We start from the raw sequence: 22745 nt of genomic DNA on the forward strand, positions 1-22745 counted from the left end.
TTTACTGTATTTTGATCAACCTGGTGAGTATATGATGCTTCTTTCACATTATACATAAAAAAATCTTACTGACCTTAAACATTTGCATGGTAGTGAATGCATGTGTAAGTGTCAGACTGACCACACTCAGGCAGGTGTGAGCGGAACTCAATGATGACCCCGTGTCTCCTGCAGGTGCGGGTGTAGTGAGCGAGGATGGAGCAAAGGCACGGCGCTCCACATCTGCAGACGTCTGCGCGACACTGTAGCTGGAAACCCACTGGACTTACATACTCATGACAGGCAGAAAACACTTCTTGCGTCAGCACGTCACACTTCTCCACTGCATAAGCGGCTGAAATCACAGTCAGACGTTCAAGCCATACAGATCCCCTCAAAACCTAAAGCTTAAAAAGGCGCTAGGTTATGCATAACAAGGTGAATGTGTCACCTGCTTGCTGGTGTGTGTCACAAGGGTCCAGCTGGGGTAAGCTGGGCCGCGGCACACATGCTGAAGACACACGCCATGCATTTCCAAACAAGTATGGTGTGCTTTCAATCATGCCAGAGGGTGCACTAGAGTAACACATCAACAAAATTCACTTACAAATTGAAGAAAAATGATTGAGAATAAGTTGAAAACAGACAACAGGGAGAAAGAAAGCAGGAAGTAGAGTGAAACCTACAGGAAGTCATCCTGAATGTTGCCGTTAAAGGTTCCACAGAGCCCCACAGTATCATCTCTCCACTGCTCCTCCAGCTGCAGGTACAGCCTGAACTCCCTCCAGTTATACTGCAGCCGCAGACCCTGCGATGACTTCACCTGAACAAACATGGACGACAGCTCCTGGATCTGAAACACATCTGACAAGATACCACTATTTTAAACACATGAAGGACTGTGAATAACAGAAACACATTTTAAACTTTTTTTTTCATTGTAGCATGTGGTTTTTGTGTATAGTTCACCCAAAAATTTCAATTGTTATCATTTACTCATATACTAGACTTTTTTCTTCTGCTAAACATGAAGATGTTTTTGGTAACAAAACAATTTTGGGTTACTACTTACTTTCATTGTACGGACAAAAACAATATCTTCTTTTATGTTCCACAAAAGAAAGAAAGTCAATCAGGTTTGGAAAGACAAGAGTGTGCATAAATGATGACAATTTTTTTGTGTCAACTATCCCTTTAGAGAACTACTTTAAAAGTAAAACACAAAACCAGGCATTATGGATGGACATCAGTGTGGTGGATGTGTGTCTGCATGCAGTCTACATGTATCGTATGCAGATTCAGCTGAGGAACACATTCAAGGTAATACCACAAAACAAAGAGATATATTAATCTACTAATATAAGAGTATGTGGCAGTAGCTGTCACTGGGATGGTACTAAAATCACATCTCCTAAGTTTTTAAACGTACCATTTATTGTAGGGACTGATGTGTACCTGTAAGGTACTAATATGCACCCTTTAGGGATAAATAAGGAACAAAGGTGAGAGCTTTTGTACCTTTATTTCAGAGAGTGTACCATGGTAGGAGTAGCATAACATGTAATATTAAGTCATTTTAAAAAATATACCATGGTACTGAAATTCATGTATCTTGGTATTTACATAGTACTCCAAGGTGCTTTCAAAAATGTCAATGTCTAAAACCCATGGTACTTTTTGGTACATTTTTGCAATTGTTGTAGCACATTTCCATGTCAACATCTCATTACAGATCAGCTGTAGTACATTACCATCTGAATATGGCAGTGAGATCCTGAACTGACTGGCCAGAAAAATCTCTCCACTATGGCTCATTGTGATCTCAGTACGTGGATCTTCATCAACCATCAGGTTGATCGACTGAATACAAGCACCATCCAGATTCTGCAGACATAACAAAGCAAAACAAAATCAGAGAGTCAGAACGTCCCATACCAGCACACACAACATCAGCAGCTATAGAACTACTGCATCGAACACAAAGGATGAATGTCTGCACAGGGACACAAACCTATCGGTCCATCTGTTTCAATTTTGACTAATTCAGTAATCATGTCGTTTAGGAATTAAGCATTTATGCTTGTGAATGAGTTACTGAGAGCTGCTCACAGGAGATAAACCACTCGGACTCTGAATTGCTCCATTCAGGGAAATGATGGATGCTACCAACAGGTGCCTATGTGAGGATCTTTCACTGGCCGTTTTACTGAAATACATCTCTCGCTCTCTCTTCTCTCTCTCTGTCAGCAACTACAAAGTCTCTGGCTCTGTCATTCAGAGGCTCAGATAAGCAGAACAGCTTGTTCAGAGTCCAGACAGTGATACTATACACCAGACTGCTCTCCGTGTGTTGAATTTCAGCATCCGCAGGTCTGGGCTTCAGGAAAGGAAGGCTTTGAGGGAGAGAATCTCATCATGTTTTGTATCATTTCATGTTTTATCTGTCAAAGCTAAGCAGGGCCTAATCACAGTACAAGCGCATCTAGGGCTTTGTTTCATCTCGACCTAAAAAAATGAAACTTTAGGCTGTGCAATTATTTGTGCCTAAACTACTGACTAATTTATCTATTCCAGCAACTAATTTAACTAACAGACTAACAAGGACAGCTATTCTAACTGCTAATATGCCAATAGCTTGACTAATCACACAAATCTAGAAGCTGTAATCTTAAGTCTGTCTACTGAAGCTGTGTTCCAGCCCCGAGATTACTCTTTAGATCACCACACTAGAGCAATTCTGGAACGTGATGAATAAAGCTTTGGCATGCCTTAAGTCTTTTCTCTGTTGTGTGCTAATACTTGAAGCTTGTGTTGGTGTGGAGAGCATGAAAGTACACAGGGACTTACGGCTCCACAGGGTGCATTCTGAATGGTCACTGTGAACTTGCCCGAGTTTCTGCTCTTTGCTAAAACGTACTGGCACGTAGCAGGAAATGTGTAAATGCGGCCATCAAACGACTGGAAGAACATATCTCCTGTCACAGAGCACTCCCCTGTTAAAAAAAGAAGTACATCACCGTTCAAAAGTTTGGGGTCAGAAAGATTTTTTTAATGTCCTTAAAAATACAATAAAACTGTAATATTGTGAAATATTATTATAATTAAAAACTACTAATTATATATTCAAATGTAATTTATTCCTGAATTTCTTCAGACATCATTTTAATATGCTGATTTGCTGCTCACAAAATATTTCTTTCAATGATCTATGTTGAAAATCATTATGCTGTTTAATATTTTTGTGAAAACTGTGACTGTGATTTTTTGATGAATATAAAGTTGTTGTTGTTGTTTTTAAATAACTTTACCAATTTAATACATACTTTCTAAATAAAAGTATTAATTTACTTTAAAAAAAATCTTACTGAGGCTAAACTTTTGAATGGTTTTCGTTAACATATTGTTCAGTTTATCAGGGTAAACTCTTGAAATGAGTAATTAAGGAGAAGTATTTCTTCTAGAAAAAGGTATTTCATTAAATTACAAGCACTATATGAAGAAGGGAGAATTAGATTTGTTATGTTTGACTAAAAAAATTTAAGGTTTACTCCATCCCAAAATGAAAATTTTGTCACAGAAGAGCATACGCCATCTGCGTACTGTTCAGATTTGTCAAAATGGCGCTGCGCTGATTTGGAGAGACACAGAGGAGAGGAATTGTTTAATAAAGTAGTTATTTTTGTTTTCTTCGTGTACAAAAAAGTATTCTCGTCATTTCATAATGTACAGTTGAATCACTGATGGCAGATGTACTATTCTGGCAATGCTTTTCATACTTTCCTGGACCTTGACACTGTTATTTATTTGGCAGTCTATGGGACAGTCACAAGCCTCCCTGTTTTCATTCAAAATATCTTAAATTGTGTTCCGAAGATGAACCAAGCTTTTACGGGTTTGGAACGACATTGGGGTAAGTGAATAATGACAAAAAAAAATCTTTAAATCTATACGATCAAAAGATAATAAAATTGCAATAAGATACAGTTAGTATAAGTGAAGTGAGAAAAATATGGTTTCAAAAGAAGAGAATGAATTTGCAATAAGATACAGTTAGTATAAGTGAAGTGAGAAAAATATGGTTTCAAAAGAAGAGAACGAATACTAAATACAATATGGACACATCAGATGCAACCGCCTGTCCCCTGCTCGTATCGAGCGATTCCTAACGGTTTAATTAGAATAGAATGATTGGGATGTTATAAAATTACAATAGACATCATGGTGCAATTATAAAGATTTTAAAAAGTGGGGAGTTGTTGTAATTTGAGTTAATTATGAGACAAGTACATGTGCCGATACATACATTAATGCAAAGACAAGCATCAATGCTTCTTCATTCAACCAAGTACACTCTTAAAAAAAATAAAGGTGCTTCAAAAGGCTCTTCTATGGCATCGTGAAGCACCTTTATTTTTAAGAGTGTATGCATTGCATAATATGATATAATGTCTGACCAGTTGTTGCAGTCTTCCTGTGTGACATGTCCGGAGGGGTACAGCATGCCATGGTGCTCACAGGGACAGTCTGATGCCTTAACACACACCCCATTCTCGTAGATCAAATCTAAAGACAGTAAAATGATTTCATTATTTGGAAGAAAAAAAAAAAAACACAAATGAACACACATGTAAAGCTTGTTATTAGTTAGACACCCCAAGTTTTTTAGTCAGGCCCCTCAGTGGCCCTTCCTATTACATGTAAAGCTTGTTATTAGTTGATTTAGTGTTATGTTTCTAGCTTGCTGTCTATACACATGTGTTCGATCTTGCAGTGCATGGGACAGCAGGTAATACACTCTCTGAAAAGGAGCTCGGCGGGGCAATCAACACCTACAGCCAAGAACAACACATACAGTACTCTCACAATATGCATCTTACAGCAAGTGCGTTCCCCAGCAAAAACAAAAAAAAAAATTACACTTAAATGGTCAAAATGCAAAAGAACTTAAATATTTGACAATGATAAACTGTACAGCTTGAATATCTTCAGAAACAAATTAAGTAATACAGCACTCAAGATTACTTGAATGAGTTAGTGATTTTACATTTTTGCTTCATGCCAAAAAGCTGTGGAAAAATTACTGTATGCATGACCTTTTATAAAATGCAGGCAACAGCAATATTTCAATAAATTGTTACAAATTAATAATTTGTGTGTGAATGAAATTTTTTAATATGTTGTTAAAAGTATTAACATTTGAATATGTAAGATTTATTTTATTTATTTTTTTATAGAAAGTAAGAAATCAATACTTTTATTTGCAAGGGCATATACATTGTTCAAGTCACAGTAAAGATGTATTATTGTTATAAAACATTTATATTTAAATTTATATTTCAATTTTATTTTTTTCTTTTTATTATTCTATTGATTAGTGAATGGTTGTATTGTGTATTGAGGAATACATTAACATTTAAAAAAATATTATAATATATTATTATAAAAAAATGACACATTTATAATTATATTTGTGTGAGCTACTTAACTTTAAAAAAATCTTCCCAACCACAAATGTTTGTACCATACTTTATAAACAATTCACACACCAGAATAATCAATTCTTGGTGCAAACAATTCTTACACCGATTGTTCACTGAGATAAACTTTAGATTGTTAAAAGCTGTCAAACAATGCAGCAACCTGCACATAAATACAGGTTTATTCTGTATGGTTACAGGTGTGTGTACAGTATATTGGAAATTTAACATCTGAATACTCATTTAGAAAGAATTTAGACTCAGAAATATGTGTTACTATATTTACCATACATTTAACACCGAGACAAAATATACTCAAATATCTCAAACATTTGTGCTTTTGCAATGTAACCTACTGCAAACAGGAAAGTGTGATCTCCAGTTATGCAGTGGATGTCCAGCATGGGCACATGCTCTGGCATACTCTGTGAAAACCTGGCACACATTATCACCATTGGGACCAGACCTGCACCAGGTAAAAAACATACATACACAAGCGTTTCTTAGTGCAATAACACCAACAGCATAAGTATGTTTAAGATAACACTTTGGAAAGTAATGTCAGTAGTTTTGCAATGTAGGTTATAATAGCTTTCCAGTAGTAATGTCAGTAGTTCAGTGTTATGTCAGTACTTACAGGCAGAGGTCATTGGAGCAACTGGCCATGTATGAATATGGACTGACAAACTCATGGCAAGACTGGAACGGTTCCTTCAATAGGGTGGCACAAACTTCCTCCACTTTCTGCAGTGAAGAACCAGAGTTCTTATTCACCAGGTGTATCATGGTAAATGAGGCTTTGGTTGGTGTGGGACAAGTATATACAGTATGCATGTGTGTTTTTGTGTGCTGTACCAATAAGACACGAGGATCCTGCATGGCACATGGTGATGGATAAAGAGAAGGAACAACAGGACACCTGCCCAGCTGTGGCTCCTCCTCTGCCCAGCTGTTTCCAAACATAGCCAAATCCTGTGTAAAAACACCTGTAGAAAACAGCAATAAATGCATTTATGCACAGTAAGTGATGCATAATGTGTTTGTGCTTTTTTTAATCATCGTCAAGATTTTTAAATGTACACTGAAAAAAAAATGGTGTAGAAACAGTTATCAAACAGAAATTGCTAGTACTTTTCACAATTACAAAAATGCATTAACACACTGAAATAAATGTGAAATTTTGCAAGAAATAATATTTTCTTGTAAAACATTTTCTAATAATCTTTGTTTTATTTACAACTTCGGTGGTGTGACAGATGCTTTTCAGTGATGTGACAGATGAATAAATATATTCTCAAAAACTGTATACATAATTACTTCATGTCAGCTACATTAAGCTTCATCAAATATTACAGTATTTGTCTGATTTTCAAGCGAATAATTAATTATGATTTAATTTTAATTGCTATATATAATACTGTATATCATAGGTATTAACTGGAATTATGTGAATGAGTAAAGAACAAATTTGTTAATAAACAAAATGGCCTGTACTAACTGTACAATCATTACGTTTCTTACTGTTCAAAAGATTTGCTGTTTTTCTATATTGCCAAATAAAATCTTCAATTTCTAATCTTGATTTAATCTTGCTGATGTTGTCCCTTTCCATCACAGTTTTTTCTTTTTTTTTTTTTTTCAAATGCCACAATCAGTAACAAATTGAATAAAACTTGCCATAGCTGGTCTTCAGGTCATCCTGAGTGTCAGCATTGAAATTGCCACAAAGTCCACAGGTGTGTCCTACAAACTCAGGACTCATCTTGATGTACACGGAGCCAGTGAGTCCCTGCCAGGCCAGCGTGAAACCCTGTGGCTGTGACACTACAATGTAGTCAGAGATGCGCTCCAGCTCAACATCGTGGATGTGATGGGGCAGCTGTACACTACAGAGAGAGGATCTTCAGTTAGAACTACACACACATAAATCATTGAACAGATTCTTTAAAAGAATCACTGAGATAGCACAGGTCAGGTTGAGGTTAAGTGACGGGGTGTTGTTAGTGTTATCTTGTGCTGTGTTCAACACTATAGATCATGACATACTCATAGATCGATTACAAAAGTATACAGGTATTCAAGGGCAGGCTTTAAGATGGTTTGGATCCTAACTGTCCGATCGCTTACCACTTTGTTTACTTAAACAGAGATTCATATCAATTATCACCAGTAAAGTATGGAGTGTCACAAGGATCTGTCCTAGGTCCTCTGCTATTTTCAATATGCATGTTACCCCTTTGGTAATATTATTAGAAAATACGGAATTAGTTTCCATTGTTATGCTGACGATACTCAAGTATATATCTCAACAAGACCAGATGAAACTTCTAAATTATCTAAGCTAACAGAGTGTGTTAAAAATGTAAAAGACTGGCTGACCAATGATTCTCTCCTATTAAATTTGGATAAGACAGAAATATTACTTATTGGACCAAAAAGCAGTACACAGAATCTCGTAGATTACAATTTGCAATTAGACGGATGTACTGTTACTTCCTCTACAGTCAAAAATCTGGGTGTTATATTAGATAGCAACTTGTCTTTTGAAAATCATATTTCCCGTGTTACAAAAACGGCATTCTTCCATCTTAGAGACATTGCCAAGCTATGAAACATGTTACCTGTTTCTGATGCAGAAAAGATTTCATGCATTCATGACCTCTAGACTGGACTATTGTAATGTACTGCTATGTGGTTGTCTTGCATCCTCAATAAACAATCTACAAGTAGTCCAAAATGCAGCTGCTAGAGTCCTTACCAGGTCAAGAAAATATGATCATATTACCCCAATTTAGTTTAAATCTAGATTAAAAACACATCTCTCCAGCCAAGCATTCTAATAATGCATCTCAAAATCTTGTACCTCAGTTATATCTGATCAAATACATATTATTATTCCTTAGCTTGGGTTGAACATATTAGTTTTGCTTGGTTGGAACAGCAGCTACAATAATTACTGTATGTCTCTATTTGTTTCTCTGTTTCTGCTACGGGATTGACATTCCTGTGGTAACTAGGAATTACAAAAGCTTCAGTCTGGATCAAGTCCTTACAAAGACCTGAGATGACCGAACACCTGAGAATAGATGATGCACACCCCTCAGAGGACCTCAGATGATGCCAACCCTGAAACAACATACAGAACTACCGAACTTTGCTACAAGTTTGATTGCAACATTTAATCATTGCTGTAAAAAATGTTCATTGTCTGTTTGATTATGTCATTAACTGAATTTTACCATACATTTCTGCCATATGTACATCAATTTGACACAGTCACCACTGAGAAGCTACTACTAAATATAATTTAGAAACATTATTTTCTGTAAAGCTGCTTTGCAATGATTTGTATTGTGAAAAGCGCTATACAAATAAACTTGAATTGAATTGTTGCTGAATGTGAATGTTCATTACCTTTGACCCTTGAAAGTAACACTGAAGTTCTGCAACCTAATCTCCCCCTCCCAAGGCAGGAAGAGGCTGATTGAACGTGTGCAGGAGTATGGGAAAGAACTGCATTCTGGGTCATTATGCACCTGCAGATGAATTGTATAATATAAGAATCTTGCCATATTAAAAATTGCAAAAAGACCCAAAACGAAGCAAAATTTAAAATTAAAAAGAATTGCTAAAATCAAGCGGAAGCGAACCAGATTATCACTAACATAAAGTGTCTGCAAATACAGTGTGAAGCTCTTAAGACGCTTCCTCTCCACCATCAAAGAGTAGAGTCCTCTTATCCAGAGCAGCCGGGCCAATCCTGCTTAAGTTCTGCATTACTGTCGGCCATCCCTTTCAGTTCATTGATAAATGATATTGGCACTTAAGCTAATGGCCTAAAGAAACTCCTGGCTGAGTTAGCTCACCTCCTCTGGATTCCCATCAGTGAGTCTGGGAGAACAAAGCCAATTCTGTTTTGGCCCTGGCCGTAATTACTGTATTAAACTGTAATGGGAATAAATGACCATAATAATGAGATCACTTTCTCTATGAATGCCAATAAATATTTTCCTCAGGCAAGAGCTGCTCAGTACACACACACTTAGGGCATCTCTGATGCAAAGCAGAGAACAGCAGCCTGCTTAAAACGAACCACATCTAAAGCTTAAACTCTCTCGTACAAAAGCTGTCACTGGGTCAGTACCTTTTCAAAAGATTCACCTTTGTACATTATTTACCCCTAAAGGATACGTATTAGTACTTCAAAGATAAACAAAATTATTTATTAATACATTTCGAAAAGGTGCTGCCCTAGAGACAGCTTTTGTACCTTTATTTCTAAGATAAAGGCAATAAAGGTAACAAAGGCAACAAATAACCATTTGGTGAAGGACATATTTTCTGGTAAATAGCTATAGGTGGTTATGTGGTAGATATATACTGATGAAGGATTCTAAGCTGAAATGCCATGGAAGATATATCTTAAAGATAATAAAACGCAAAACGCTCTTCACCACAAATGTTGCTCAATCCCTCTTTTCATTGTTGTTGAATGGTTATAGGTGACAAAAGTATATTGTAGCAAATGTTAAATATTATTATTATTATTATTATACTATTATATTATTATTATGATCAAAAATAAAGCGAAATAAATATCCTTTTATAAACATTATAAGAGATCACCTGTATATGTACACTTGACCGAGTGCTGTCTTCACAGTCTCTCAGTAATGTGTAGCTGCATTTTCCAGGGAAGTAGTAATAAAGTCCATCAAATGTTTCATAGTTGTATTGTCCCCATGAGCGACATGTCATTTCTCGCTCAAAGCCTAGGTTGGGAACTGAAATATTTTATATATTATTTGTCATGCCAAAACTCTCAAAATGAGATTAAATTGCATGATCAAATATTCTCAAAATGAGATTAAATTGCATGATCCACATTACAGTACCTGTCTGGCAGTGTGTTCCAGTGGCCTGGTATAAAGTGCAGTTACAGGAGTCTGGATGGACACACCAACCCCCATTCAGACAAGGAGATGTACAATCACCTGTATGACATAAATAAAGCTCATTAAATAGTGTGTGTTTCAGTGGATTCAAGTGTGTGTTTGGTATCTGGTATCTGAAGTGGTCACTGAAGCATTAAGATGAATCCCGCTCTTGTGTGTAATGATGACACTCATCAGCCTGTTGAACAGATGTCTAGTGAATGAGGGGGCAGCCCCTTTCTCATATTTCAAATGAGCATAATTCTTATGGTCTGGAGTTTGTAATTACAAGAATTAGGTTTATGCATCACAAGCTTGCACACAGTAATTATTAATATGATATAATAGCTTATAATTATTACTAAATGCAATGCACATCACTAGTAAATTCTTGTTCACCCATATTAACACACACATTAACAAACAGTTCCTTACAGATGAAGCCCTAATCATATGTGCAGGTGTCAACAGCAAAACATGCAGGCAAAGAAAGAAAGAAAGAAAGAAAGAAAGGGAAAAAAGAAAAGAAAGAAAGAAAGAAAGAAAGAAAGAAAGAAAGAAAGAAAGAAAAAAAAAAAGAAAGAAAGAAAAACAAAAACACAGAGCATTGTTTAACAGGGGGAGTGTGCACAAAGACCCAAAATATAAGAGAGCACCGTGCATCCTGAAGTATTGTAACATTCAGTTCAGTTCTTACCGGTGGCTCTGCGGGGTGATGGCTTCTGTGCTTCTGTTTGTTCTGTTGATGATGTGTTGCTCTCTAAGGATCTCTTTAAGGAAAAATAATTTAAAAGTTTATGTTAACACATAGTTTTGTCCATGGAGTTTGTCAATTACTGAAAAGTTATTTCCAACCAAAGCTGAAGTTCAGCTAAATATTCATCCTACATTCAAATGTTTTACAAATGCATTAAGTGCAATTAAAATATAATGTGTATGACTCATTAAAAATGATTATTAAAATGTTTATAAAATATGTAAGTATATTAATGTTGTAGTATGCATACAAAGCATTTTTCTTTTTACAATATGTAACAGGGAACCCCTGGTCTGTGGCTCTACCCACCAAGGGGACCTTGGAAAGACCCCTGTATTAAAGTATGTTTACAAGAAGGATAACTATGAAGATTTTTTTAACAATCACTATATAAGCCTCTTAAAAGCCTGCTGCCTCATATGAGGACATTATATTTTTATGATTTTCTCTGAGACTGTACATGCCACAGTTGTATTTATTTTTATTTTTATTTAGTCTGGATGTCCTGTACAGAGCACATTCAGGGCTTTTCAGAGATACCACATGTTTGGATGTTTCACCATGACCACTCCCTCTCCTTGGTTATCGAAAATGTCTGAAATTAATTTAGTGACACTCTTATGGAAATATGATAATATTTTGTAATTATCATTTATATCTGCCTAATTTTTAAATTGTGTGTCATAAATCACCATCTCAGGAAAATGTTATGGGGTTTCAAATAAAAATATGACTTTCTGTTACGGAACAGTATGTTGATTTCATGCATGTCCTCATATGAGGACACCGGGACTAAAAGCATGTTTATTACGCATTTTGAATAGGGAAAGAAATTATATTTCAATATTCCTATGAAATATTATATATTATTATGAAAATCTCGTCAATTATTACTCCCATTATTACACTTCCTTTTTCATTACATTTTGCCCCAAAACACATTAATATGCAAATTAGATTAAGTTTATACATTGTATATAATGAGAAAACCCGTTTATGGTCATTTTACACACATTTTGCAGAAAGAAAAATGGTATATCGAATCATTCCATTATAACATAGTTGAGAATCATCTTTATACAAAGTTTGGCATAAAAAAAATCTTGAAAACTAAAAATGTATTGATGATTTAAAAAATCTGTTGTTTTTTCCTATGAATGTTCATTCGTGTCTTTTTATTTTTTTAAAGAAATTGAGTCCCGATATCCTCTACCGAGGACATAGCATAACTTATGAATGAAATATCTATTGAAAAAATATATTTTTTTACATTATTTTTAATGTTCTAAACAATGTAAAGACATTGGAAAAAAAACCTAAAACTTTTTTCTCGGGTCTTAGGAGGTTAATGAACACACCAGTATACTATAAAATTCTGCTGGAGTGCCTTAATGCAGGAAAGATTCTTAGGCTCATGATACACAGGAAAAAAATTTAGCAATTTTTGAGCAGTGCTGCTTGGGCACTTTCCCATTGAGAATGGGTAACTAATCTCTATCTGGATTGGTTGTGGGCCCTGTGTCTCAAAAGTTGCACAGTGTATCATCAGCCTAAATGGCTGTCAATGTTTTTTCATTCATCTGCTTTAGAAAAAATAAATAAATCAATAAATAAACATTTTGAAAGTGATTCCAACAATATCCTTCTTATGTGCCATTATCGTTATAGTTGTGGCATGGATTATGCTATTCTTTTCAATTTAGAAAGATTTTTAAAACTAGATCTTTATTGTACTTGGTGTGAACGGGCCTTTAGACTGAAAAAATAAATTACATAGTCAAAAAGACATAGGCCTCACTTTAAGATTAAATATAAAGTAGTTTTTTTTTGTTAGATTATTTTGTTATTATTGTTGTTTTTTTTTAGTTGGCTGACTAAACTTAGGTAAAAAACACAAAGTCTATCCTTCAACTACCTTTATTTGTCCTTTAACAAACTTTAATCAGATTAAATTAAGACCTCCATGAACTAATTTAGGCCTATCTGGAGACCCAGAAGCCGGACGCCAAAGGCCAAATCTGAAATTCCAGTCAAAGTCTTCATCTAGTAATAAATCATTGTTCGCTTGTACAGAACCTGGAAGTATGTGCTGCGCACAGCTTGGATAAGAGTTTATTATTACCGCCGGAGGGGGTACATGAGAACGATTAGCGATTCACTTCACTTCAGAACTAAATCATTTTCTTATCTGACCGAAACCGTCTCTATTCTGCCGCATTTCCCCATCACACTTGATATCTGAGAGTTCAATAATTTTATGTAGCTTACGAGGAGATGTATTCTGACATAATGAACGGGGCCAGTGTGTCTCAGTGAATAGCGGCTCTGGGGAACAGCTTTACCAATCCTGAGCGCCCAGCGGACACCTGAAACCGCTTTACTGCCTCCGAAATGACGGCTTTTGTCCCAAAGAGCTCAACAAAGCCAGCACTGGGGGATGTGTTTTCAGTGTGCGAATTAAACAATGAATTTCAGGGGGTTCAGCTTCTTTTGAAATAAAATTCACAAGGAATTTATCATGGCGCAGTCCGTCGCGTTCACCTTGTGCATCCAAGACAATCAACCAAATGCAAAATACTTTTAAAACCAAAAACACATTTTTTTTTGTTAGCCTATTGATAGGCCTATAATCTAGGCTATAATAGAAACAGTACGACAGTATTCTATTTTGTCTATTTTATTTTGTATAGCCTAATGTCAAACGCAAAGTGCAAACGAGCACTTTAAATAAAATGAACCCTGACAAACGTGTAGCCTAATTTAACATTTGTGACTAGTACTAAAACGCTTGAAACCCCTGTAGAAAATAAACGTAGCCTGCACACGCTTGCATTCTGGTCCTCCATAATTTAATTAGGGGGTCAGGCTCTCAAATCCGTACATAATTTGCACCTCCCTTTTTCTTCTTCAGTTATTGAACACACTGCGTCGGTGAATCGGTGGTAGTAAAGACTGATGTCATTGTTGTTCAATCATATGCTCTTTAAAAAATCGTCGAATCACTGAGCAAGGGGAGAAATATTACATTTTTATTGACATTATAATAATCATTTTTAATAATTGTAATAGCCTATCACATATTGTAATTTAAACCGCATTCATTTTTAGCATAGGCCAACTTTAATTGGATCCTAATTCATTCAGACTGGCTATTCTGACCAAAACTTGTTTAACAAACTCGACTTTCAAGCTCGCTTTTATCATAGATCAAGAAAACACCTTTTGCAAACACCTTGTTTTTCTGTAATGTTATGCATTTAACCTCATGGCATTGCATTTAGCGCAGGTTTCCTGTGCGCTCTCTCAATGCATCGCTTCAGCTCTCCTACCTGCTCCGTTTGGGAAGCGGGATCCCATTTCTCCAGCATTATCCTGCTGCTCTCGCTGCTGCTGGGACACACAGAGAACAAGGAGCGGTTTGTTCCTCACACACAGCTAATCAGCACTTGTGTTAGACAGAAAAGCCAGAGACTCACAGGCGTTTCGACTGAGCTTTGTCAGCCTGTTTCACAACTGTTACAGACCTCAGGACCTTTCATGTGATTTCATCAAACATGCGTAAAATTAGCGCGAGTTAAGTGTTGGGTCAGGATGTCAACATTTTAAAGATGCTTAAAATGTGCAAATAATGCTTACCATTACCAGTAACAGATGTAGGTTATATATAGGCTATATATATATATATATATATATATATATATATATATATATATATATATATATATATATATATATATATATATATATATATCCTTTATAAAAAAAATAGATATAGGCTAATACATATAAAATAAAATGCATGACGCACATCGGATAGACACATAAATGTAAATAATAGGCTAATAGGCTACTCACTTTTCAAGATCATGCTGTTGTGTTAAATTCAGACTTTCAGTGCCCCACGTGATATGTGCTGAAAATAAACAAATTACAATCACATTAGCGCTGCACTATTCGTTCATTACTATTTTTTTCACATATAAGACTTTTCTGTATCAAAAACTTAATAAACGCTCATTTATATATAATAACAATATATTTACATTATTATACATTATATTTAAAGTAAGCTTTTTAATACATTAAATTAAGAATCTTTTTATCTTAATCTTTTTTTTTTTTCTTAAAATAGAAATTAAGAGAAGAAATGATTACCAGAACATATTTCTGCTCACCTAAAGTTCTTCAATTTCAGATAAGATTATTTAATCATATAGACTATTATCTTTATATATATTTCTGGAAATGTTTATGTAGGCTAGTGCAATACAACTCGTTCCTTGACAATGATAGGCTATATAACTTAATTATACAATTTAATTATCTAAATGTATTTTCCTCTATATAATGATCAGTTAATCGGAGCAGAAGACATCAGTTCATCGTCATGATGCTTACCTTGATATATTAGGATAAAGAATAATAAATAGAGTAAAAAAGGTTTCTTTCCGGGAGTTAAAATAGGATCCATCCGTGACTCATGTGAATCACTTGAAATGGAATGCGGTTCTCCCCTCAGTCTTCCACCGATGGGCACTACCGACGCATATTCCCTCTGACTGCAGCTGCTCCTCGCGCGCATCTCAGGTGCTGAGGATAACACGCGAGGCTCGCCCCTCATTAGCATAATGTATGCTAATGACCATCACTAATGCATTCCCACAACTACAGAGAGAGCGAAAGGACTGGAGGTTCCGCTGCAAGAAGAAATATTTCTGTTTTTTTTATATATATATATATATTTACTATTTTTCTATTATATTTCTTTTTTCATGATACACTGAAAATGAAAAGCATTTTGCTCAAAGTGCTGATGAGTCCTGAGAAATAGTTAATGAAGGTTTCAAACGATTCGTTCTCCTAAATAAATAAATAACTTCTCATCCTCATTTTGTGACAAAACCGTTTAATTTCATTTCTTCTGGAACACAAGAGAAGATAGGAACTTGGAAGTATAGTATGGAGACAGATTAGTCTCAAATATAATTCACGCAAAAAACACGATTCACACATGCGTAGACAATTTCACATGCATGAAACCTAATTCACGTACACACAAAAAAAATTCACGTGCGTGAAAAAAAAAAAATATATTCACAAAAAGCAATTCACATGCGCAAAATAAAATTATATATTCATAAAATACATTTCACAAATGCAAAAAAACAATTCGTAGATATACAACTGTGCACAAAAACCTTTGAATGTTTAAAATGTACGAGTGTCTGAATGTACAAATCGTCATTTACTACGGATCCACTCGGATTTGTGTGTGTGTGTTTTTGAGACTTTCCTGGCAGATCTCTCTTCCCACGTGGGTCTGTCGTACTCTTTAGCCAATCAGATGCGAGCTTACCATTCAACCAATCATATCATAAGCCACCGAGAGTGCATCAGAAGCTCGCAGGCAATCGGGGAGACGTCAAGAGAGAAGCCCATAGAAGCCCTGGGGTTACATTTTAAAATACTATACAAAAATAATTAATCAGAATACTTACTCCTGCTCACTCACGCCAAAGAACTCCCCGCTGAAGCTCGCCGTCTCTGCAAGATTAACGATGGCAGTTTTCATGCACAGCTACTAGAAGATTTACATCTGTCAGACAGGTTGCTGACGTCATCAAGCTTAGTTTGAGTCTGCGCGTCAGAAACGGGAAGTTCTAAAAATCGCTAAAAATGGGCTTCACTTGTCTCAATTGAGTTCCTATTGGGTCGCTGCCTGTGTCCATTTCTTTTACTGTCTATGGGAATTACTGATGTTAAGGCTTAATTTCCGTTCTAATTAATCCATATTGCGCAAAAGGTGCGCAGAATCGTGCTCCTTGAATGCACTCTCAGTGTCTTATGATATGATTGGTTGAACGGTAAGCTCGCATCTGATTGGCTAAAGAGTACGACAGAACCCACGTGGAAAGAGAGATCTGCCAGGAAAGTCTCAAAAATACACACACACAAATCCGAGTGGATTCGTAGTAAATGACGATTTGTAGATTCAGACACTTGTACATTTTAAACATTCAAAGGTTTTTGTGCACAGTTGTATATCTACGAATTGTGTTTTGCATTTGTGAAATGTATTTTATGAATATATAATTTTATTTTGCGCATGTGAATTGCTTTTTGTGAATATATATATTTTTTCATGAACGTGAATTTTTTTTGTGTGTACGTGAATTAGGTTTCATGCATGTGAAATTGTCTACGCATGTGTGAATCGTGTTTTTTGCGTGAATTATATTTGAGACTAATTTGGAGGTCATCGCTGACTTGTATGAAAAAATGCAACAAAAGTGAATGGTAACTGAGGTGGTCAGTGCATTCTTTTTTACTTCTGCCTAATAAAGAATATTCTTGGTATCAGTGATGGGAACATAATGTGCAGTTGGACTAATACACGTGCTGTGAAGCTAAACAAGGAAAAGAGTGGACAGATTTCACTCAAGATGAGAAAAGGGGTGCGGTCTAGCATTAGAATAGTGTCACAAAATAAATTTTGCACATTTAATCTTACAGTTTGGGTGACTTTGAAGAACTTAGCAGGAGTTGGAGTGCAGACAAACAAACAAAATAAATACAAAACAAACAAACAAAAAAATAACAGATACAGATAATCAGAAACAAAATTATGGCTTTTTAATTTTGTTCTTTTTCATGCCATCTTACAACTGCAACATCATTATAATGAATAATTACTGTATAATATGGGATTGTTAAAACTAAATAATGCCACACAGATAAAATCATACTGCACTTCTTTCTTTGTACTGACCTAGACATTTACATGCCAGCTCCTTTTTAAAATAAGAAACTTCATAAAACTATCCTGAGCTAACTTGTGAAATAAAGTGGAGTAATCTGACAGTAACGTAAGATATTTTGAATGTCTGTAGTATTAACAAAAGATATCATCTGGGTTATTTGTGACCAAGTCCTTCCCCAGTGTGTGAGGAGGTTCGTTAAATGCCCGTGGTTTGTTGTAAACTGCCCTCTCTCACACAATGTGGCCATGAACAGGACAGTCATAAACAACACCTTTCACAATTTTTAAGGCCTGTTTGGCTGTGAGCGCCCTCCAGTGTTTAGCAGAAAGCTAAAGACAGCAGCATTAATGATACACTGGATGTATCCGAAAGATGGTACACCATATGCTTCATAGAGGAATCCTCCAATGGTTGGGCCAACAGTTCGTAAAAGAGACTGCACCGATGCACACAGACCCAGCATGGTTCCTGAACACACCACACACAAGGCACACAGTGCTTGATTTTTTCTTTCTTTCCAAGTGCTTTATACAGACCAAATTATATTTAATAACAACAGTGAAAGCCAGTTTTACTAAAACAAAATATTGTTAATATAAACGTGTGAAGGATAAATTAATAAATTAATATATTTATTATTCTAACAAAAAAACAATTGACACAATTTTTACATTTAGTGCATTATGAAAACATTTGCACGGAAAATGATTTGTCAGACATTGTGTATAATGTATATGAATACATATGTATTATGATCATGCACAAGCGCATCTTGTTCAGTCTAGCATGTGTTTGTGGATTACCTGTGTCAGATGGAGACACACTCTTGGTCAACATGCTGTCTGTGATGACATTGAAGACACTTAGAGAAAACATCATTGGTATCACGATTAAACAAAAATGAAACACGTTGGTCATCATAGCCTGAAAAACAAAACACACATATAGTTAACACACACACAGTGAGACCAGTCATATAATCCAGCTTCTATGTTTAACTGACAAAACTGTTGTGCAACTAATTTGAAACAAAAAATGAAATTGTTTGCAATATCATCTTACCTGTGCAAGGCCAACTAAACTGGATATCCCAACAGAGAGCAGCAATAAAGAAGACTCTGAAAATCTAGACGTAAGACGCCCAATTACAGCACCTTGGATCACCTTAAACAGCAAGACACCAGTGTCACTTAATGCCTCAGCATACCAGTGCTTAAATCCAAAACTATTTATATAGCATGTGACTGATAAGAAGTGTGCATGTGTTTATACCATTTGTACTATACCAAAGTAAGCCATCAGATAGCCATTCTGCTCTGCCTTCAGTTGGAAGAAGTTTATGGCAATGATGGAGAACATAACTTGAAATATACCTATATACAATAAAATCAACAAATAAAAATATGTAAAACAAAACAAAAGGCAGCATTTAAAGTCATGATGAATCCGAAGTAGGGACAGATTATTTTATTCTGTGCACAGAGAAAACAGATTATCAAAAGTGGGGGCTCTATTCATCGATTTTTTGATTGGATGGAACTAAATGACTAAATGATATGCTAAGTACAGCATACATCACCAGAGAGAAGTCTGTTGTTTCACTGAAAGATTTGAAAGTTTGGACATTTTAATTAAAATTTAACTGGTCAGTTTTTAAACACATTGTATGCATTAACTAATCATTCACAATAAGATCAATAACGTGCATTTAGAAAATAACTGGTGAAATTTCATTTCGTGTCCACTTTAAGTATGTTTCCAAATTAGGGATGTTTCAGTACGTTTAAAGTTAAATTGTTCACCTGCTGGCAATCCAGAAATAATCTTCACTGTGAAAGTCTTTGCAACACCTGGAAATTTCATCAGTCTCGTGATTTCCCCCAGATTAAACACAGAATTCGATGATCCCTTCTCTAAACAAACATAAAAATCGTTATATATATATATATATATATATATATATATATCTATATATATATATATATATATATATATATATATATATATATATATTATAAAAATAGAATTTTTAGTAATTCATCAAACTATTGTAATGGTGAAATAAATATATACAAACTTGATTTAGATATACAATAATCAGATTCTTAATATAAGACTTTTATACAATAAAGTTACAAATGTCTACTGTAAGAGCATTCCTTCTGTGTCTAGCTGAGTTGTGTGTTTGTTTATGTCCATACTGTTACTCTCCGGCACAGTGTGTATTTTGGTCTGTTTAGGGATGAAGTTCAACACCAACAGCAAAGAAACAAAACTTCCGACAGCTGCAAAAGATGCTGCAAACTTTTCCCTGCAAACCACACAAAAACACATAAACCACTGGCACTTGTCAGCACCGATCTTGTAAAACAATCCTGTTTTACTAGATCAGTGCTGCTTTCATTTTATCTTCACGTGATAAACAACATGATAAGATTTTGTTTTTCAGTTTTTCCAGAGTACAAATGGTAAAGTTTTGTATTAGTGGACAAAATGACTCAAAAGTAGTTTCTTTTGAATTTGTATTCATCAAATAATCCTGAAAAAACATTTTCATGTAAAGCTGTATCCATGTTTAATGTTTCGTGAGCGCTAAATAAGATTATTAGAATGATTTCTGAGGATCATGTGTGACTGAAGACTAGAGTAATGCCAGCATAGTGTAGGTGGTGTAGTGTGTCCTACCCAAAACGTGTGCTGAGGGTCCCACCCAGTGATGATCCTGCAATCATGCCAATGCCAAAGCAGAGGCCGAGTTTCCCAAGAGCATCTGCTCGCTTCTCATTCTCTGACAGATCTGCTACCACCATTTGAGCTCCTACACACAAATACAAATGCACTCAAGTACCTGTATACTGTGTGTTTGAGTTAGGTATATCTGTTGGAGTGTATGAGCATGTGTTACCTGGCAGTACGTGCATAAAAACAGCAGGTAGTTTATGCACGAAAAGCATAAAAGTGTTGTCTGCCACCGCCAACAGTAGGAAATAAACCACTGATGCCAAGCAAGACACAGAGAGAGCTGCACGTGCTCCGAACACATCTGCAAACCTGAAAACAGACATAAGACACACCTATATTTTAAGCCAATAACTGAAGACATTAAATAAATGAGTCATTCTCATTAGGCAAACATAATTACAGACATTTATCCTATTTCCATACACATCACACGCAGATGAGCTCTGACTGCTTGCCTTCCATAAATAGGGCCTCCAAGCAGCTGAATCACTCCAACTGTGGTCTGCAGATACCCGAACCAAATAGTATCGAACCCGAGCCTCCTCGCCAAATACTGTTCCACAGAAGACAAAACTGAACAAGCAGGGCAACCCATCCGTTATAACTGCTATATTTCTGTCTGATTAGCTGAGAGCCTGGATTAGACTAGAATGGGCCAAACAACATGGCCAGCTTTAATCTGCTACATTACATTTACCAGCGGCAAAGAATGAAGAATATCACAAACATGCAATGCAGATGAATAATAATTAAATATTTACTCTCGCTCTATATGAATATAATATTATGCACATAATAATTTTTAATAGAAGTTATATTAAAAATATAAAATTGAAGTGTAATTGGTTCAGATTATCAAATAGTTTGTTTGCTAAATGTGAGAACATAGCCAAAACCCCTGCAGATATACATTCCAGGGCTAAGCAAAATCGATTCAAAAGCGCTTTTATTTAACATTTGATCCCAAATGAAGTCGGAAAGCAAGACGAACCGGTGTTATGGAGAACTGGAGGAAGAGCCAGGTGATGTCCAGAGCTGCGACGAGGTAGGTTATGTAAATTACTTTCTGCTTCGCAGCCGGCTCCATGATTCAAATCACTGTATTAGATCTCTGCTTTGGGCTTTTATTCCCCGATAGTTCTCCTTCCGCACGATCTGCTCCTTAAACGGGTAAATTAAGAGCATCTGCTTCCACTGAAACTCCGAACTATATAATTTCAGGTACACATTATAAACCGTAACGCTTTACGGCTTTATCCCGCTGTAGCAGCGGTGACAAAGCGTAATTTGATGTGAGGGAAAGGTTAAACCCAGAAACGCGCAGAGCTGAACTTCAACCAGTCCTCAAACTATCAACAGGTTAAAGGACTTTGAGCCGTTTCAGTTTCGCCGAAGCTCTGCTCACTGCTGTGGGAAAGAATGGGTTTATACGGGTTTAACAAAATAATCCAATACTATTATTATTTATATAGACGTAAGAATTTGTGTAAAGATATAAAAATCTGCAGTAGTTTCATCTCCGCAAAAGATCACGGATCATATTTATATTGGGAGCGAGTAGGCCTATGCTACTGTCCGACTACACGTTGTTACAAATAACAAGTAACAGGATTAGGTTACAAAGTGTAAAGCGTATAAAGGTGTCTAAAGTGCTAAAATAAAACCATTAATAGTCCTCGCCATTTTTGTTGTGGATAACGCACATCGAGGAAATTCCTCCTCCTCTCTGTGTCGTGAACACTGGAGGCGTGACTAGACTAGCCGTCTACAAACCTACTACAATCGACATCGTGACTAAACCGAAAAATTATTGCAGATGAAGACAACAGAGAGACTATGGCAAGCCGTTTTAGCATTTAATGTATGATCCGCACCAGTATCTATTTTAACGTTACTAGTACTTATTTTTTGGATACTATTATATTTTCCATGAAGTACTACTTATTAATAACTAGTGCTTAATCTCTAGGTACTAGTGCTTATTCAAAATACTAGTGTATTTTGTAAAGTTACTAGGCTACTTACTGTTTCCTTTTCTCTTTTAATTTTATTTTACATTGTTAAGCACTTTTGATAGCTTTACTATATTTAAATT

At 35.7% G+C, this 22745-nt stretch overlaps 2 protein-coding genes across 2 annotated transcripts in view; both read right to left on the reverse strand.

Annotated features, from left to right (window-relative positions):
• The window catches only part of LOC109093831 (otogelin), a 43779-nt gene extending 27898 nt beyond the window's left edge, over window positions 1-15881 (reverse strand). Inside the window, exons 1-18 of the mRNA XM_042726830.1 lie at window positions 15546-15881; window positions 15003-15060; window positions 14477-14537; window positions 11088-11160; window positions 10352-10450; window positions 10083-10240; window positions 8871-8992; window positions 7134-7342; window positions 6312-6442; window positions 6094-6200; window positions 5813-5922; window positions 4722-4808; window positions 4434-4542; window positions 2827-3013; window positions 1731-1863; window positions 666-843; window positions 431-555; window positions 122-334 (exon numbers count right to left, since the gene is read on the reverse strand). Coding sequence (XP_042582764.1) covers window positions 122-334; window positions 431-555; window positions 666-843; window positions 1731-1863; window positions 2827-3013; window positions 4434-4542; window positions 4722-4808; window positions 5813-5922; window positions 6094-6200; window positions 6312-6442; window positions 7134-7342; window positions 8871-8992; window positions 10083-10240; window positions 10352-10450; window positions 11088-11160; window positions 14477-14537; window positions 15003-15060; window positions 15546-15774 — 2389 coding nt within the window. The 5' untranslated portion in view covers window positions 15775-15881. The remainder of the gene's footprint in view (window positions 1-121; window positions 335-430; window positions 556-665; window positions 844-1730; window positions 1864-2826; window positions 3014-4433; window positions 4543-4721; window positions 4809-5812; window positions 5923-6093; window positions 6201-6311; window positions 6443-7133; window positions 7343-8870; window positions 8993-10082; window positions 10241-10351; window positions 10451-11087; window positions 11161-14476; window positions 14538-15002; window positions 15061-15545) is intronic.
• A 1884-nt stretch (window positions 15882-17765) lies between these two features.
• Window positions 17766-22398, reverse strand: LOC109094267 (solute carrier family 22 member 18-like). The gene is made up of 10 exons (XM_019107972.2): window positions 21642-22398; window positions 21106-21203; window positions 20814-20959; window positions 20594-20726; window positions 20110-20219; window positions 19711-19821; window positions 19181-19281; window positions 18971-19072; window positions 18712-18832; window positions 17766-18376 (listed from the first exon to the last, which is right to left on the reverse strand). The coding sequence occupies exons 1-10, from the start codon at window positions 21735-21737 to the stop codon at window positions 18192-18194; spliced, it is 1203 nt and encodes a 400-aa protein (XP_018963517.1). The 5' UTR covers window positions 21738-22398; the 3' UTR covers window positions 17766-18191.
• Between the last annotated feature and the right edge of the window lie 347 nt (window positions 22399-22745).

The sequence above is a fragment of the Cyprinus carpio genome, chromosome B7 (genome assembly GCF_018340385.1).
Source record: "Cyprinus carpio isolate SPL01 chromosome B7, ASM1834038v1, whole genome shotgun sequence".
NCBI classification, from domain to species: domain Eukaryota; kingdom Metazoa; phylum Chordata; class Actinopteri; order Cypriniformes; family Cyprinidae; genus Cyprinus; species Cyprinus carpio.

Bases quoted from the DNA above. Each gene is read 5' to 3' on its own strand.
- LOC109094267 (XM_019107972.2), bottom strand. From the start codon at position 21,737: ATGGAGCCGGCTGCGAAGCAGAAAGTAATTTACATAACCTACCTCGTC. The intron at 19,822-20,109 runs GTATGGACATAA...ATGTTTGTTTAG, and splicing joins CACTGTGCCGGAGAGTAACA to AGAAGGGATCATCGAATTCT. The intron at 18,377-18,711 runs GTAATCCACAAA...TGGTGTGTTCAG, and splicing joins TGTGTCTCCATCTGACACAG to GAACCATGCTGGGTCTGTGT.